General features: G+C 62.5%; 2 protein-coding genes across 2 annotated transcripts; one reads left to right on the top strand and one right to left on the bottom strand.

Moving 5' to 3' along the window:
- Positions 1-211: 211 nt before the first annotated feature.
- VOLCADRAFT_94654 (uncharacterized protein) lies at positions 212-6,820 on the bottom strand (the record flags this gene model as incomplete). Its single annotated transcript, XM_002953759.1, has 8 exons — positions 212-299; positions 634-765; positions 1,123-1,256; positions 1,845-2,022; positions 2,445-2,766; positions 2,917-3,025; positions 3,522-5,969; positions 6,764-6,820. The coding sequence occupies 8 exons, from the start codon at positions 6,818-6,820 to the stop codon at positions 212-214; spliced, it is 3,468 nt and encodes a 1,155-aa protein (XP_002953805.1).
- Positions 6,821-7,516: 696 nt separating this feature from the next.
- Positions 7,517-13,899, top strand: VOLCADRAFT_118487 (uncharacterized protein; the record flags this gene model as incomplete). The annotated part of the gene is made up of 11 exons (XM_002953824.1): positions 7,517-8,340; positions 8,380-8,656; positions 9,143-9,283; positions 9,434-9,564; positions 9,873-10,284; positions 10,515-10,931; positions 11,082-11,200; positions 11,465-11,562; positions 11,620-11,714; positions 12,346-12,622; positions 12,701-13,899. The coding sequence occupies 11 exons, from the start codon at positions 7,517-7,519 to the stop codon at positions 13,897-13,899; spliced, it is 3,990 nt and encodes a 1,329-aa protein (XP_002953870.1).
- Between the last annotated feature and the right edge of the window lie 1,812 nt (positions 13,900-15,711).

Genomic DNA, 15,711 nt, shown 5'->3' with positions numbered 1-15,711 from the left:
CATGTGATGGCTCCACTTTGTGGAAAGAGCCCAATACACAAGACCCTGTCCCTGCGGTTAGCGCACACATTCGGACCCAAAACAGCTGCGGTTGTCCGTAATAACTATGATAATTCATATCGCAATACATAAGGACGTCTACACCTTCGTGGCATACAGCACATGGGCATCCCGTGTAATCCAACAGCTTTAAGAACAGCTACAGCATCAGCTACAAACTCAGCATGGTCGCGTAGGCCTGGCGGATTTTGCGGCGATTGGGCTCTGAGAAGCGGGACTTGAGACGGATGCAGGCCTCCCTGGAATGAGCCCCGAAAGGGGGGCGGGAAGGAGGAAATGGGAGCAGGCACGCAACACGCAGGAATAGAAGAGGGTCCATGCAGAGAGCGCTATAATTTTCTAAATATTAACTAGGGCGAGTTTGGGCGCGATGCATCTGTTTTGACGCATCGGATACAAATTAATACACGCGCAACGGTACAACATCGGTCCAGTGTACAGGGCCTTACCCTGAACGTCTACCCGGAATATTCAACATTTTCCGGTAACGGCCTCGGCCCTTTTTCGTGAGAGCATTCGCACCCCCCGTTTTCCAACAGCAATGGCAGCACTGGGGCCCCCACTAACACACACCTGTGCAGCCGCATCCACTCCTCGCCGGGTAGCTGCCGCAGCTTCGCAAAGCCGTCAACCAGCTGCACCAGCTGGGCAGGCTCAAGGGAGGGCAGTGTGGGCTGCGTGGAGATGGCGCAGTCCAACAACAGCCTGTGGAGATGGCGGCGATGGCGGTCGTGATGAATACGGCTTCCCAAGTCCCAAGCCACTAACAACTTTACGTTGTGGAGGAGCGTTGCTAAGTAAGCGGTGACCTTTCATCGCCCCTGCCAACAAACTCTACTGAGCAACGTGTTTGCGATGCTTCACTCTTATTACTGCCAACGACGCGGTGCGGCAGCCATCGAACCACGGGTCAGCCTACCCGCTACCACCGACAGAGCTTTGCACCACAAGATGCAATCCGGATGCCTTTTTAATGCCTGCATCCATGCCGCCTGTCATATGCCATGCCGTCCATGCCGCATGTACCATGCACCACCTCCACCCCAGCCCCGCGCCACGTACTTGCGATGCCTGCGTACGAATAACTCCGTGTACGGATGCATGATGTACGGTAGCGCCCACACCATGGCTGCCACGTCGGACGGCTGCGCTGTCGCAAGGTTGCGGTGCAACGTGTTGAGCAGGGCAGCGGCCACCTGGCATGTGGGCGAGCGGGGGTCCCCACATAAAGCCGAATAAAGAAAATGGTCCTAGCGTGATGACTGGCTCTCGGCTCGTTGTTGAAAAGGCCCCGGGAAGAACCATCCATGCTAGTAAACCCGCCAGGTTAGTAACTTGGAAGCAAGTAGTCGTCGCAGGGAGGGAACCCAGATTGCAATATAACTAAACACAAGCGGGTGGTGGTTGTGGTAAGGTGTGGTGGGAACGGCAGGCGCATGAATATTGCCAATAGTTATTTGCAGCACCAGGAAAGGGCGTTGTTCTACTGCAACAAGAGAGGCAAGTCCTCCCTGAGCTAAAACCCCAACCTCCCCAACCCCGGCACATACCCAGAGTTCAGCCTGCTGAACCGGCTCGGGGGACAGAGGACTCACGTGTGTGTGTACGTGTGTGTGTTTTAGAGGGTATGGTGAGCTGTCGGACACTCGGGTCAGTGCGGGCGGCCACATCCCGCCAGGCGGCGGCGCAGCCCGGCTAGTTGCTAGGAGGGGTTCCGGTTCCCTAGGAAGGGGGCACACGACAAGAACGTGCGAGGTGCACGGACGTGTTCCGAATCCACTCACCGTGTACGGAACGGGAATGCGCAGCTTCGCGTACGCCGCCGCCGCCCGGGCGGCCTGCCAAGGCACCAGCCGCGGCGCCGCCGTCAGCAGCGCCGCCGCCATCGCGCGGCGCCACGGCCCCGTGGGTCGGCGGCGGCCGCGGCCAATGCTCCACAGTAAATCCACAAGCTGCGAAGGGCTGCATGTGGAGATGTCCATGAAATGAGATAATAAACCGGGGGACACCGCAGGGCGGGGGAGTAGTCAAGAAGGAGAGAAGAAAAGAAAGTCAGGCGTGAGCATTCACATCGAAAACCCCAAATGGGGGGAAGCATACTGGCTGCGAAAAACAATGTATAGCCAACGCAGGCAGGACCGCCAAGATTTACCCTAGGAACCCCTCCTTCAAACTCCTGCCTTCAACTCACATGTAACCACCCACCCACCCCTTACATTTCCTCGCCCCAAGCCCCGAGCCTCGAGCTGTTTAATGCCCCTCCCTGCCTTGACATTCACCTCACAACAGCCCTTCCCAAAACCCTTTCCCTGGATCTTCCCTTGAGCTGCACCTGCACCTTCACCTCCAGCCCCTGGTCCCCGGCGCCCTGAGATAGCACCCACCTGAGGCGGCTCAGCCTCGTCTGCGTGGCGGCGAACAGCTGCGCCGCCCACACAGCCGTCACACCCTCCTGCCCCACCACCTCGAGCAGCTCCACCGCAGCCCAAGCCAGCGCCGTTAGCTGAGACGGACGCAGCTGAGCCAAGCCGCGAGCCAGGTAGCCGCAAGCAGGCACCCCGCTGCCGCTGGAAGCACCAGCGCCGCTGCCACCTCTTCCGACGCCGCCATCTCCGTAAGGCCCCACAGCTGCTGCTGCTGCTGAGCTAGATGCTGGTTTAGAGCTCAGGCTGTGAGCTGTGGGCGCACGGGCCCAGTCCCGCTTGGCTGCAGGAAGGCGCATGGGGGCCGCAGTGGCGGCCAGGGTTCCGCTACCTGACGGGCCGCCGGCAGTAGCGCCGGTAGCAGCAGCAGCAGCAGCAGCAGTGGCGGCTATAGCTGCGGCCGCAGTGGCGACTGTAGCGGTTGCTGGGGCACCTCCGAGGTCCAGCCCGGCAGCAGACGAGCGGGTGGGTCTCAGGACGAGACGTCGTGAGTTCGAGTCCGACACAGCGCGAAGGGCTTTGTCCAAATGATATCGTGGCATCTGTTTATAGAGGCAGGAGGAGGGCCCCGGGCGATCGGGTATCACAGAACACAAGGGTCATGAGGGGGTCGCACTGCAGCAGGAGGGCCCCAGGCTGAGGACCAGCAGCGCGCACGCAGGGCAGGGCAGGTGTGGCCCATGTGCAGGCCAAAGTTTTGTATTCTCGACTCTTTGGCTTTAAACCACATCACCAGCATCCTATCGCCCGGTTGCCGGTCGCAAGCCTTCTCTCCCACCTCCTCGCGACACACAGTGCCGTCCCAACGCGAAAAGCACACAGACCGCCGCTGCAGCAATAAATAGTGCTACTAACGTACCAGGCACCTGGTCTGCTGGCCCTCCCACACACACCCCACACACGCACACTGGGAGGAGGAGGCATCAGCATTATTCGCCAGTTGTTCGTCTGTGGTTCGTCCTTCCCCCCCCACACATACACAGCTGCTCATCTTGTCCCCACAGGAATACGCCGCGCGCGCGTTACATCCTAACCCACCCGTAAACCCAGCATGGCGAATGCCCACAACACATCTGCCACATCACCGGCATCCAGCCGTGGCCCCCTCCTCCCAACTGTCGGCTTCTGCATGTCCAGCAGCTTCAACCGCCGCAACTGCCACGGCCGCTGCTGCTGTTGTTGCTGCTGTAGCGCATGTTGGGGACCTCCCGCGCAGTCTCCTGCCCACCGCTGCGCCGACGGAGGCTGTTGGCGCTCTCCTTTGGCTTCCCGGTGGTTCAATGGGTGATGAGGCGCGGATCGCCGCCACGGCTTTGGAAGGAAAGGCGGCGGTCGCCGCCGCCACGGGCGGAACTCTTCCAGAAGGCGCCGCCGGATGCTCCCCTCCGGACTTATCCGCAACTGAAGTGCCGCCGCCGCCCACACGGCCCATACCGCCGCCGACGCGCTCAGGGACTGCGACGCCGCACCCACAGCACCTGCCGCCACCACCGCCGTCTCGGCTCCAGCTCCAACATGACCCACCGTGGCTGGGGGCAGCGGCGATGATGGCGAAGTAGCCACCGCCATAGCACCAGCGGCGGCCACGGCCGTGACGACATTCGTACTGCCGCCGCCGCTGCCGCCAGCCGGGGCGGCTGTGCCGGCCGCACTGAGGGCCGCTGGCCGACGGGTCCATCGGCGCTCAACCGGCGGCGCGGCGGCTGCAGGGTGCTCCTGCCGCGGCGGCGTTAGCATGCCATCAACCCGCAGTAGTAGCTGCTGCAGTCGTACACGCAGCTCCGCACCGCCGCCGCCGCCGCCTGAGCTCGGTTCCCCTGCATCCATGCCGCCAGTCAGCGCGTCCAATGCCGCTCGATGCTGATGGCCGCCCACTGACTGCGCCGCAGGGACGCTGACGGCGCTGTTGCGCTTGATGGAGGGAGATGACGGCAGCGGCGCCGCCGCTGTCGACGACTGGTATTGCACGTGGCGCTGGCGGCCGGGTTGCGCGGATAGCAGGCCGGGGTACCGATACGCCAGCTTGGCGGCGTGTCGTAGCAGCGCCGCCACCTCCTCGCTCGTCCAAGCTTCAGGCTGTACTACAACAGCATCACACACGATTCGCAACAGGACCTCCGCCGCGAGCGCTGCCTGGGTGTCTTCGACGCGGTGGCCAGTACGATCGACTGCCCAGGAAGCCCTACCCAGTAACGCAGCATGGCTGCCGTTGTCGTCAAGGCGACTTCCCACTGCCGCCGGTGCCGCCGACACTGCCGTAGGCGCTTGCTCCCGCTGCTGTAGCACCGGCGGCGGCCGCGGTGGCGGTCCTTTCCGCTGTTTGCGCACGTCCCCATGCGGGGTTTGGTTCGGCGGCGGAAAAGAGGCCTGGGGAGCTTGCCGATTCAATGTCCGCATAGGCGGGATAGGGCTGTGCTGATTCAGCTCGGCCGCCGCCAGCCCCCAGGTATTGACCGCCATCGTCGCCGCCGCATGGTGGCCGGGCAGCATCACCGCCGGGGAGGTCCGCATCGGCGCCGGCAGGGGCTCTTCGGCCGCGGCGCCTACTCCGTGCTGCAGCGGCGCCAACGGCGACGGCGGCGGCGTTGGCGGCTGAGGAGCAGGTTCTCGCAGCCAGATGGATTGACTTTGCACCTCAACCTCCCACGCCAGTTCCCAATCGGCCCGCCAACTCGCGTCCTCTGCCGCCGTCGTCGGCCGTAAAGACCGAGGGCGGATCCCTGCCGCCGCTCGGCGACTACACCGAGGTGTGCTCACCGGCATCGGGGGAATGGTTCCGGAGCACACGCGACCGGCGTCGTGGGAGTTGCGGCTGTTAGGCTCTTCAACCCAGGTGGCAAACAAAGTACGATTTTGCGAGTCTGCGGCCCCTGACATCGTCGTTGAAGCATCAGCACCAGCATCGGCGAAAGTGGGAACGGACGAAGATAATCCGTTGTGATGCGAAGACGTGGTCATCGGTGCTACGGTGCTGTCCCCGCGGTCGCGGGTATTGAAACGGCGGGACCGCAGCAATAACTCAAGCTGAAGCTGCGGCGGCGGACGACCCTCCGGGCCGCCCGCTATATCCAGCAGCTGCAGCGCGCCCTCCCAGGTGCGAATGCTTTGGACAAGAAAGGACGTCTGCCCCGCAGCGGGACTTGTGCTGTCGCAGCCGTGGCTGCCGCCAGCAGCGGCGGCGCCGCCGCCGTCATCATCAGGCCACCCGTCGGGCGATCCGCTGCACAGCCGTTTGCCATCAACCCTATCCCTCCGTACAGCACCCGGCCGAGCTAGTCGTTGTTGCTGGCGCTCCTGTTGCTTTTCGAGGTAGTGCTGGTTGCGGTCGGCCGTCAGAGGCTGCCGGTGCCGCCGAACTGGCGGCTGCTGCTGCTGCGGCGGCGGCTGCTGCTGCTGGTGGCGGTGGCAATGGTGTGTATCAGCAACCGAACTAGGCACAGTGGGCCGCTCTGAAGCGGTACCCGCGGGGCGTTGTAGGGGTGGCGACTGGCGGAGTGGAGTGGTGGTGTATCGCCGGAGGGGTCGCGGCGCTGGGGGGTGTCGACCTCCGCTGCCTCCGCCAGGACCAGCGACGGCGACGGCGGTGGCAGAGTCAGCGCGTGAAACCCTAGCCGCCAGCTTATTCAACGGCACATTGGCATGGGCCGCTGGCGACCCAGCTAGCATTCCGGAGATTAGCGTTGGTCTCGCTGACGGAGTTACATTAGAGTGGTACGGCGGAATCAGCAGAATGGTATGTGGAAAGACAGTTCCTAGCTTCGACATGGGCACAAGGATTTTTGCTGCAGTTTACGGGTAAGAAAGCGACGTGGCGGGAGAGGCGAGGGAGAGGCGCATTGCAGCCTTGTCGTGTAGACGGGTCGCAGCAACCCCCCTACCACTGGGGGTGCACAGGGGCCACAGGCTTCTAATGCTGCATGAACATCGACAGCAGGCGGCTCCGTGGTTTGCTCCGGGATTGCGGTTAGGCGAGGGAACGGGCGGCGTGACGTAGTGTGTGTGTCGGCGCCCGCCAGTAAAGTACTCTGCCAAAACAGGAGTTTTATATGAAGTCTATGTGCTTTTCCCCTAGCACTTCTTGCTGGTAGCCTTCCTAAATTGAAGCATTACAAGACGTGATATTACTGTGACCAGAAAGCCAGAGAAACCAAGGCTGAGCCCTGCACTTGTTTACCGGCTCCACACAAGCTAGCAGCTAATTAATCGAGAAAGCACTGTAACACCAACGATGCTGCAGTGTTGGACCAACGCAAGCCCAACTGTAAATTGGTCTGCCGTACATGATTATGGCGCCGCTGTGGGATGGCGGCCTTCCTGAAGGCCACAACTGGTCCCATAACGAAACGAGGAGTTAATCATTAATCGTACTAGCGGATCGAAAGAGCCAGCACAGTTTTTCAGAGAGCGATCGCTGGCTGATGTCCGTTTGCAGGCCCGTTGGAGTAAGAATTTGCTTCCAAGAAACTGCTGTATCCTATTAGCCTCAGAAATAAGAGGGGCTCTATATGACTTCCAGCAGCGAGAGCTTTGGGTAAAAGTCGCATAGCCATATTGGTACCGTGGAAACCAGGCTCACAACTTTTGGCTAAGTTATATGCGTCAGATACGGCCATAGGAAGGGGGCCAGGAGGCGCCCGGGCAAACCGGGTTAGCGGGCTACCGCCCTGTCGGGCGGCGCGGAATGCAAGTTGAGCCCCTCCTTGTCAATAACAATGCGGCTTGCCTGACTACACCTCTTCTTTTGGAGGCCGGTGCTGCGGGTACGCGGGGTGAGCGCTTTGGACAAGTGTAAGCGCCTTCATGAGGGCCTCGCCGCTCACGTGGGAAGACCCCTCAAACTCTCTAATCATGCTCAATGTATTATGCCAGACTTCGCTTTAAGTTACGTTCTTTGGATGAGTGGCCATGGCCACCGTCCCACGTTCACAATCACGCGTTGTGCGCGCTCCACTTGAAAGACATAAAGGCACGCCAGGTCAGAAACATCTCACTCCTTGGCTTGGTGACATACTACAGGGCCTACGGGGCTGGCTATGGACTTGCTTGGAGCTGCAGCGTCTATACCTCAAGTCCTGCAGCCTGGCCCTGTGTTCCACACCCCCCTAGCTCACCTGGACGGTGCCTCCTGCGCACAAGACCCGGTTGACGGGGACAAGGACGAGGCATCACAGCTACAGCCCCGAGCTCCCGACACCAGCGCAGTAGAGCACGCGCTAGACTGGCCGACCGGCTGGAACCCACATCAGGAATACCTAGTCAGCGGGTCTGCCCTGTTAGCGGCCACACCGCAATCCTCCCTCGACCCAGCTGATCTCTTCATGGCCAGAGAGCCTCAGCTACCTGCTGCCTCAGTCCTGCCGGCCTCAGACCCAAGTTGTAATAGCGGCGTCTGTGCGCTTCTCAATTGCGGCAGCGGTTCAATTGCCCAACTGCCAACCAGTCAAGAAACTACGGATATAGTGCTGGGCGGGAACTGCACAGGTCGCAGAAAGCGATTGGCTGCTGAGATGCAGTTTGAAGGTGACGGTGGGCACGGGGCATGTGGCACAGGCCCTGGCGGCTGTACAGGCGACCTGGGGTTGCGGCCTAGCGGGAGCTGCCACAACTGCCAGGGTTCGGAAGAACGGCCCTGTGTCGACACAGCAAGAGGAGGACCTGGCAGCAGCGGTACCCCGAACAATGTCCACGGTAGTGGCAGTGGCGCTGCAGATATGGACGTCGCCGATGGGGCCCAACACCATGAAAGGGAAGTTTTTGGCAGTGAGGGGACACCAGCAGCGGTGGCTGTCGACGCAGCAGCCGCCGAGCCGTCCCGCTCTCCGCCTGATGCTGGCGGCGGCAGCGGCGGCACCGCCCCGTGCGGCGATACGACCGCTACGTCCGCTGCCGCTTCCAGCTATGCTGCCCTCGCACAACAGCCAAGCACAACCGCGCCGAAAAGTGGCTGTGGCGGGCCTTCCGCATCTGCGCCTGAGGCGGGTTCTACTGCGGTGATGGATACGTTGGCGAAGGAGCTTGGCCCGATTATGGCGCGATGCGGCGGCGTGTCGGACACGCGTCATGCGGGGCGGCTGGCTGCGCTGGTGGAGGGCGAGGAACGATTGGGCGGACGACTGACGCTGCTGACCGTGGTGCAGCAATCCACACAGGATGTCCTGCGGCTCTTTGTACAGGTAAATGGTCTTACGCGGGGGCTTCATTACGTAAGGAAGGACCGGACACGTACATTGCGTCACCGTGCATGTGCGGGGTCAACGTCGGACCCGGATGGACCGCACATCTGGCCGAACAGTGTCTGTGGGCAATCGGAAGCAGAGGCAGTCGTCCTTGGTAATGGTTGATGGACTCGTGATGTGGCCGTGGCAGTCGGATTGTAGCCGCGCCGTTCCCGGGTTACGGAAGTGCCAAGGGCCTTTAAGGCTTCAACGTGTTGGTGCGTTGGTACCAGATGGCCTCACGCCTCACTCCTCCCTACGTTCGCCTTGCTCTTCTTCTTAACCTGGCGCCGATTCTTTCGACTCGCGTTGCCTTTTGAAGACGTCCTTGCAGTGGCTACATTTAGTGGCCCTTTGCTGCCCGGACCACAGGGACTGCCCTTGCATTCCTCCCCCGCTATTACTTACTCCCAACGTTCTGCTGGCCTGCATGTCCACTCGCAGGGCACGGGACTACGATCCCTGGAGCGTTGGGTGATCCAGTTCCGTGACGAGGGCCGTCACCCCGCCCTTGTAAAGGTCATCAGCTGCCTCAAGATGCTGCCCATTGACCTGATCGCGCTTAAAGGCAGCAGCATAGGCCAGGTGGGACAGGGAGGACTGACTGTGAGGGTAGGGCTGTTGGTTAGGCGGTGCTTGGTCACCCATCACCACACCTCGTGCCACTGCTCCAACCTGTCCCTAGATAAGTTGTTTGACTTTTGTACTTTATGTAATGGTCGACCTCCAATGCAGACTGTGGGAAAGTTGCGCAAGCACACGAATCAGGCTGTCCGTGCGGCCGCCGCTGAGCTGGTGGACCAGTGGAAGAGTGTCGTAGATCGCTCCGTGGGCAAGGGAGAGGCGCGGCAGGGCGGCAAGTCCAAGTGAGATCCTGAGTCGTGACGGGCTGCGGCTGGGGCTGGGGACGGGATGGGACGTGGCAGCTTGGGATGGGTTCGCAGAGGGTGCAGGGGATCAGCGCCGGGTGGGCGGGGCTGGGGGCTGTGCAGAGTGCAGAAACTGTTATGGGGCCCACGGAGTGGTATTCCTCGGGGAGAAAGGGACATTATGGCGGCTCCTGCCTTTGGGAGAAAGGGAGAAGGATGGGCCTGGGAAACCACCGAAAGTGTTTGGATGAACAGGAGATTCTAATGCGTCTTCACATCGTGCTTCCCCTCGCTTTACCCTGCAGGGCGGATGGCTTCGCACAAGAAGGGCCCAACAAGCGACCTAGGAAGCAAGCCGATCAATCGGGAGCCACAGCGGCAGCAGCAGCCGGGCCGGGGTCATCAGGAAAGCAGCAACCTTCTGGACCCGGTAGTGACGGTGCTGCCACCAGCAACAGTACCGCTGCCTCCAGCAGCAAGCTGGCGGTGATGGATGACGACTTGTTCGTGTCGGCGGCCGCGGCAGGGGGCAGCGGGTCGGGTGGGTCTTCCTCGCACCCGCCAGGGCAGCACAGGTCGCTGGGACTCACCAGCTTCATCACCGGAGCAAAGAAGGTAGGTCGCGGCTGGTGTGGCGTTAGCGCTGGAAGAGAAGCGCAGCTGGGAGTGCTGGCGGCCGAGGGGAAATGGAAAAGCAGTCATGACGGATCGAGGGAGGTGCGGGGAGTTCAGCGAGGCAAAACGCAGTCTGGAAGGGCTTGGTGCGGTGCAAGTAGACGCGAAAAAAATGCTGTGCAGCTGCAAGGCAATGTCATTACTTCTTGCCATGGCTCAAGGGCATGGGGTGGACAAGGAAGGGAATTGTTTTATCAAAGGTTGACGTTGGGTCCCCGCTTGCCTATCGCGCACTTGTCGTTTACACTCAGCATTGCATCGCTGCTTTACAGGTCCACGCCATGAAGCTGGAAAATGTTGTGCCTAGCCGGTTGGGTTCCATGGGTGCTGCCCAGAGCACGGCAACAGCGGCAGGCGCGGCGGCGCCAGCGGGCATGTCTGGCACCAGTGAAGCCGCTGCCGAGGACGGCAGCGGCGCACCGCATTCTCCGACATCTCCGCGTGGCGACGGTGCGGCGGCGGGGTTGGAAGCCGCTGGCGTCGATGGCGCTCCGGGACCTGGCTCACCTAAGCCTGGCGGTGACGGGGCGGCAGCTCCGGGCGGCAGCAGTACGCCTTCGCTGGTGCCTTTGGCCGGCGGCGAGGGGCCCTCAGCTACGGCAGGTCCGGCGGCAGGCGCCGGCAGTGCGGTGCCGAAGGCGATGACGTTGCCACGTCTCGGCACATTGGCGGGCCCCAGCAATCCCACGGTGCGACTCGGCAGCCTCCGTGACGGCAGCCTGCCAACATCGGGAATTGCAAGGCTTGGTGCTGCTGCTGGGGTCGGGGCCGGCGGCGTCGGTGGCCGCGCCGGCACAGCAGCGTCGCTGCCAGCAGCGGTGGCCCCGGGTGGTCCGCAGAGCGCGCACGCGAGGGCCATGGCAGCCAGGGCGCGAGCTCCCTCGCCGGAGCCAGCGCCGCGTAGGGAGAAGAAGAAGACAGTCAGTTGGGCTGGTGACGACGGGCTTGCGTCGTACAGGTAAGCGCACGACATCCTATGGGTGGCACCTCGACATAGTGGGTAATTGCTACCACCAGATTAAAGGGTGGGCGCGACAGCGGCGTCGTACCTGGCCACAAGGCGGTGTCACGGTGACTATGCAGGCTTTGCAGACAGGGGGTTTTGTTGGCACGGCGCCGCAGTTTGTGGCAGCGCCGTCAGGCCCATCACTGGGCCTCCCCATTTCCGATCAGCATGACGTCGTAATGCGTGCTTAGCCCTTACGACGGTGTGGTCCTGCAGGCTTTTTAAGAAGGACGATCCCCCGCAAGCCGCAAAAAGCGATGCCGTCCTTACGGCGGAGGATGAAGCTGCTGCAACGGCGGGCGAGGGGGCCGCCGGTAGCTTTGGCGGCCCTGGCAGCAGCGGCGGCCCTGGCGGCTTGCCTCCGCCTCCAGGCTTTCAGTCGGCCGCTCGGCGGGAACACGCGTCAGAGCGGATGGCCCTCATTGCCCAGCACCAGCAGGAGGAGCAGGAGCGGCAGCAGGAGCTGGTGAGACGGGGTATGGAACGAGGGAAGCGTGCAAGACGGGTTTGGTGTTACGGTGTTGGCTTCGGTGCGAGGGAAGTGTGCGAGAAAGTCCCCCCACGCGAGCGGCTCTCAGACGCATGGACGGAGCGCGAGCCGATCCGTGTAGGGGGACTTGCGTTTGGATGGGTGGGGGTTGCCTGCGGCGCAGAAGCTGGGACGACATGTTCATTAATGCTTGGCTGTGTGTTTGACATACCGAACAGAAATCTCGAACAGCGAACGAAGACAACCGACTAAGACCGTCTGATGATGCTCGACCATTCAAACCAAAATGCTGCGAACCAAAGCGGCAGACGTCATCTGATCACTTTCTTTACGTCGAAGGCTTCCTGTCTAACCTGGTGCGGCGCCGCGCATTTCCTACGCGGCAAGCTTCGGGCATTCCAGGAGGTTGTCATGCCGCTCATGCTTCTACGGTATAGCGCTCAAAGTTAGCTGGTAGTATGTTAGAGCCCGAGAAGTCGTGCGGGAGTCGTAGGAGGTCAAGCTTACGGTCTCCTGGCGCGAAAGTCCTGTCATCCCTCTTTCTGTTCGTGATGCACTCGACCTCGTCTTGCGCGCGCGTGTGTGTTTCCTCCGCCTTCCCCCGCAGGAGCGCTGGGCCGCCATGCGGCCTACTGTCCCATGGGTCGAGCCGCCAGAGCTGTACCTCGGTGCCGTCTTGCCGCAACAGCTGCCGGCGCTGGGGGAGGACAGCACTGAACGGGAAGTGCAAGTCCGGCTGCGCCAGCACACTCCACGGGTGGTGTACTACTCGCCCTCGCAGATCCCGCCCTCCCCGGCGGAACCGCCGCCGGAGCCCGAGCCAGATCTATACCGTGTGCGCCACATACCGCTAAACGTGCCTAGCGGCCCGCAGATGCCAAGAGGTGGGGGGCCAGGGCCGGGAGCACAGCCGCCGCTGCCGCACCTGCAGCCTCCCGGGATGTACGGCGGGGGTCCACCAGGGCAGCCGCCGCACCCTGGCGTGGCGTTGCCTCTGCCGTACGGTGGTCAGCTGCCGCCAGGGCAGTTGCCTGCTCCGTTGATCCCGGGGGGCCCTCCGCCGCCGCCGCCGCCCCAGCAGCAGCAGCAGCAGCCACCGCTGGCCCAGGGAGCCCAGCCAGGCCTGCAGCAAGGGCCGCCGGCACAGCTGACCCTGCCGCCGGATCTCGTGGCATCCCTTCCAGCGCTCATCAGTACGCTGGCCCAGCAGCCTCCTGGCCTACCCCATGGAGGTCCGGCGCCGCAACAGCCGCAACAAGGGGGACCTGGGCCTGGCCAGGGTCCGGCAGGACCGGGGCCGCAGGGCCAGCCGGGGCCGCAGCCGCAGGGCTTGCTGCTGCCGCCGCACCAGCACCAGCACCCGCATGGGCTACCGCACCCGCACGCGCGCGGGTCCCACGGCGGATCTGGACCGCCGCAGCCGCAGGGGCCACAACCCGGCCAGCCGCCGGCAAGCGGACCGATGGTGGGGGCTCCTGGCGGAGCTCCGCTGCGGCCTATGGAGTTTGGCATGCAGCCACCACCACCACACGCGGGCATCGGTCCCGGTCCTGGACCAGGGCCGGGACGGCCTGGGGGTCGGTTTGAGCCAGGGCTGGGTCCAGGCCCGGGGCAGGGCCCTGGGGGCCCACCGATGCCGCCGCGGAAGGACGGGCAGCCTACAGTGATGAGGCCGCGGCGCGTGGACGAGCCGCCTGGACCGGGGCCTGGGCCTGGGCCGATGGCGCAACCACACGCGCACCTCATGGGCCCGGGGCGTGGGCCTCGCCATGCGATGCCGCCCCACCATATGCCAGGGAGCGGCGGCCCTGCGTCACACGGCATGGGTCCCCTGGGTGCCGGGGGGGGCCCGGGCCCAGGAGGGTGGGCGCCGCCACCGGGGCCGGGTGGGCCGGGTAGCGGACCGCCGCCGGGGCAAGGCATGGCTGGGCCTCCACCACCGGGGCCGCACGGGCCCTCTAGGACACTTTGCATGTACTTCAACACTCCGGGCGGCTGCCGCAACGGCGAGAGCTGCCGCTTCCTGCATGTGCACTCTCAGGACATGGGCCCACCGTATGATAATGGGCCGTACTCTGGGCCGGGACGCAGCGGCATGGGCATGGGCAGGCCTGGCGGCGGCCCGCCTCCGGGTATGCCAGGAGGCATGCGGCGAAGATGATCTGGGACGGAAACTACGTGGAGCTACGTGGAGACAAAAGTTGGGCTCTGGCCAGATGGCCAGATGGCTGGGTGTAGTCTTAATTTAGTAGTCCAACTATTTGGCTTGCGGGTGGCGAGTGTAGCCGATAGCTGTTACAACCGCTGGGCATTCTTAAGACAGCGTGCCCAGCTTCCCTGTCCCGACACGGGTCTCGAGCTTGCTGCTTGAGAAGGGGCTAGGCTGCTGGGATCGCTTCGTGTGGCGCTGGCTACTGCACTGGCTAGGCTATGTGCCCATCGGGCATGCGGCAGTGCCGAATGCAGCTCCTCCTGAAGGGCCCAGGGAAAGGCATTTTGCTTCGACATTCGCCATCGGGTGATGAAGCTACCGTGCGTGAGTTTGCGCCTGTGGCTGAGGTTAGGATTGGAGTTAGACCAAGGGACAAGCGATCTGGGACTCGTGCACTCGGGCGCGTGCCGCGATGGTGGGCGGAAGGAACCATGAGATTTGGCATGCTGAGGTAGAATTTGACAAGCTGCTTAACTTGGGCTTTTATTTTTACCCAAAAGGGGGCCAGGCAACTGGCTTGCTATCAGGCAACTGGACTCATTGGGGCGTATGCCCAGGAATGGAGTTGAGGGAAGCGGAAGGAATGTGAGGCGCCAGCAGCGCCTTTGTTCCGTAGCTCCTGTTGGCGCTAGACGCGTCGCGCGGTTCTGGTTAGAGCGGTCAGGCAACTTGTGGACCCTTGCTGATTGCTTGCGTACTATTTGGTTGCGCGTTCCCTGCTTTGCAAGGGTGGTCGAGGCAACAGCACACGTGGAGGGCATCAGCACGCAGGTAGCGAAGGGCGCTGCATCATAGCCGTACATACATTCTGGTGTGATTGGCGCTGGGCGGCTCGCCAGCTGGGCTGCGCATGCCAGAGTGGCGCGCGCTGTGCTAGGGTGATAAAGGATGGGTTATGGCAGCGGGTAGGGCCTGGGCATAGGGTGTGGATGACATCTACAGATGGTCGAGCTCCGGTACTCCGCCGGCAGTGCGGGGCGCCCCTAGCCCCTCGTTGATGGGGTTGATCAGACGTGGTAGAGTGTAGTGCGTGTGCGTCCTTGTTGCCCGGGCTGCCGTTGTAGCCGGAGGAGCGGGGCCAGGGAAGAGGGGTCACCCTGGCGAACTTTTGCAGGTGTTTAGTGTGCTATCTGAAGTTAGCAGCCTTCGCAGGCGCAGCAGGCGGTGAGAGCCGAAATTAGGCACCTTAGACCGGCGACCTGTTATCAGGATTTCTGTGCAGGACGACTAGCAGCTGGTCTGAGGCGGGCGGCCTCGCCTGCCGAAAAGGACGGCCAGCTGCTCACGGAGAGTAGGCGCGGCCGAGGTGGTAGGCTGCGCTCCACAGGGAAGGGACCGGGGGGAGGTTGCGCAGCAAAAAGTTCGGTTTGGGAGCTATGCGCGCAATGGATGTGAACTGAAGTAACAGTAGAGTTGTATTTGAGCGGTATCCAATGGGGAAGTACCAAAGGAGGAGGCGAACGTGTCTCGTCCCACGGGCACGTCCGTATAGCCGTTCGGCGATGAGCGACGACACCTTTGATTAGGAAACGTGCGCCCTTGTCCAATTGTTTATTTAGGACTCTTGTAATTTTTTAAACTGGGATCAGCTCGTTTTCAATTACTGCACTTGTCAGTGCAATCTCGTCATAGACGAAGGAGCCGCGCGAACGAAAGGACGCACGCCGCAAGCCACGTCATTACTGTGTACGCAGTGGCGGGCATCTCTACAGCGCATTTATGGTTCCTGCCTCGAGCGGGGCAGGCGTTAGGTAGTTTAGC

Source organism: Volvox carteri, assembly GCF_000143455.1.
Source record: "Volvox carteri f. nagariensis unplaced genomic scaffold VOLCAscaffold_38, whole genome shotgun sequence".
NCBI lineage: Eukaryota > Viridiplantae > Chlorophyta > Chlorophyceae > Chlamydomonadales > Volvocaceae > Volvox > Volvox carteri.
This window is presented reverse-complemented; position numbering and strand designations above follow the sequence as displayed.